At 34.6% G+C, this 2,621-nt stretch overlaps 1 protein-coding gene across 2 annotated transcripts; it reads right to left on the bottom strand.

Moving 5' to 3' along the window:
• Positions 1–903: 903 nt before the first annotated feature.
• On the bottom strand, positions 904–1,182 carry LOC130870722 (keratin-associated protein 16-3-like). Of its 2 annotated transcripts, XM_057763468.1 has the most exons (2): positions 1,077–1,182; positions 904–968 (listed from the first exon to the last, which is right to left on the bottom strand). In XM_057763468.1, the coding sequence occupies exons 1-2, from the start codon at positions 1,180–1,182 to the stop codon at positions 904–906; spliced, it is 171 nt and encodes a 56-aa protein (XP_057619451.1). The 2 variants fall into 2 exon arrangements, with proteins under 2 accessions (XP_057619451.1, XP_057619450.1); XM_057763467.1 differs by having other exon boundaries at positions 904–1,182.
• Between the last annotated feature and the right edge of the window lie 1,439 nt (positions 1,183–2,621).

The following is a 2,621-nucleotide window of genomic DNA, read 5'->3' as shown; positions in this document are numbered from 1 at the left end:
AATCTTTTAAAATGCAAAAGGTTTCTTCTCAACCCAGAAAACTTAAAGAAAACAAAATTGTTATAATATTGACTAAATGAAGAATGTCAATATCAGTAATAATTTATTTTTCTTCTTTACAGCCTTGGGGTAACTTTTCAAAAAAGGGTATTATCCTATTCAGAAAGAAAATATCTCCTGGGAAATTATATGATACTGGAACAGTTTATCCAACTAAGCCCTCAACAGCATTGCTGAGTGCCATTTCAGTGGCTCAGCCCACTGTGGTGGTCCATCCTGACTTATAACAGCATAAACTGAAAGTTCAGGTCATGGCAAGTTTTCACTGAGAGATGGGTTTTAACATTGCTGATTGGCTAGTTACATTCCCAAGTAGATAACTTGTTGATTGGTTAATTCAATTCTCCATTTCAACAAAATAAACTTTTTAATGAGGCAAGTGTTTACACAGGTCATGATCTGAGAAAAGTTACAAACTTAGGAAGAAGGGAATACTGCTTTAGGACTTGTGTTTAGCATGTGCTCATATTTCTATCTCCTTACCATTTCATTAATATTAAAGTATTATCCCTCCTGTCTCTCTCTTGTTCTCTATCTATCCATCCATCTATCTATCTATCTATCTATCTATCTATCTATCTATCTACCTATCTATCTATCTATCTGTATACTTCTGTGTTTGTGTATTTATTTACATATATATTCTTATATACATTTTTTGTACTTAACAGATATCAACATTTAAATGAAATGAGCCAGACAAAAATCATATTTCACTTTCTTATTTAATCATTTATTGGCAATTGAACATAAATTTGCTCTTAGTCTTCAAACATAAAATGTGGACACATTTCTCAGAACATCTAGTCAAGGTATCAAATGCTGAGTTACTAGAACAGGATTTCAGTAGAAGCTAGAGAACCCATATCTTCCATAGCATGATGGGCGGCAGCAGCCATATCCGTAACCTCCACAGCCAGAGCCAAATCCGTAGCCTCCATAGCCAGAGCCAAATCCGTAGCCTCCATAGCCAGAGCCAAATCCGTAGCCCCCATAGCCAGAGCCATATCCGTAGCCTCCATAACCACAGCCACAGCCCAGTCTGCGGATGCTATTACATCCACAGCCGTAGCCTCCATAGCCGTAGCCCAGGCCTCCATAGTAGCCACTGTAGTAGCTCATGTTGTTGTGAAAGGTAGGTTTGATCTCCTGTTCAAGGTAAGATCCTGAGTGTGAATGGTAACAAGTGTAGGGGAATGCTTATATACTCTGTGCCGAACACATGACACAACTCGTGAGTACTATTTTCTTTCATTCCAAGTTATTAATGTACTAGAGACACCTCATTAATCTGTTTGCTAGCATAAAGAGAGGCATATAACTCATTAAAATATTTCAGCTTTCTGCTCTGCCTACTTAGAATGCCCTTGAACTCACTGTATCCTATTTTATGAGAAACTGTCAACACCTTCAAAGTTAGAAAATTTGTTCTTGTAGAAGAATTTGTTATTATGCTTATTATATTATTCATATCACCAGACATTCTTTCTAAATATTTTCTCATTTCTAGTTCTATTTCATTCATTTAATTTGCAATATCTAATAACCATCTAGATTATAATAAGTGATCGTGTTTAAAACATTCAAATGTTCTATAATCTTCAAATGTGTTTTTCAGATTGATAAGGGAAGTATCTGAACTCTTTCTTTTTTTTTAATTATGCAAGCTATACCTTGGTTTATTTTAACTTAACCCTGTGATATATGATACTTCACAAAAATACAAACATAAGAACAGATGAACTATATAAACTAAATTATCCAGCAGTAAAACACGTACAAGAAGTTCAAAGATGTATAAGTTGTTAAGTGGCTGATGAGGTTGTCTGCATAATACAGTAACAAAAAAAATCATATTAGGATAGACACAAGTATTCTAGCAGTTTGTCTAAACATAAAAGACATCAGTTATCTATAAAATGGTCAAATGGGTAACATGCATTGATTGGTACAATGACCAATAATATTTATTGAATTTAAACTATTTACTTGTTGTAAACATTTTAACAAAACCATGAAATCTAAATACAGTCTTTGACAATTCCAACAAAATAAGTGGTATGTTTAAAAAATAAAGCAGATGAGCATATATTCATCCATTCTATATATTGTCTTTCAACAGTTCCAGGAAGAATAGCACAGTATTTTTAAAAAGTATACAGCAAGATTGTTCCTATTATAATGTCAAACTCTGGAAACTGTAAATACAAATAAATTCAGTGAACAGTCAAATGGTCATATTCGTGCTGCAAGAACACTGACATTAGTGGCTAAGTCTGTGCAGAATTTAGCAAACCTTGTGGAATTTGGAGCTAAGGAACCTTATATGGAAGGTGTTAATCCATTCATCAAAAGCAATAAACATCGCATGATCATGTTTTTAGATGAACTTGGGAATGTACCTGAACTTCCGGACACTACAGAACATTCTAGAACTGACCTGTCTCGTGACTTAGCAGCCCTGCATGAGATTTGTGTAGCTCATTCAGATGAACTGAGAACACTCAGTAATGAGCGTGGTGCACAGCAGCATGTACTGAAAAAACTTCTGGCTATAACAG

Source organism: Chionomys nivalis, chromosome 3 (genome assembly GCF_950005125.1).
Source record: "Chionomys nivalis chromosome 3, mChiNiv1.1, whole genome shotgun sequence".
NCBI lineage: Eukaryota > Metazoa > Chordata > Mammalia > Rodentia > Cricetidae > Chionomys > Chionomys nivalis.
This window is presented reverse-complemented; position numbering and strand designations above follow the sequence as displayed.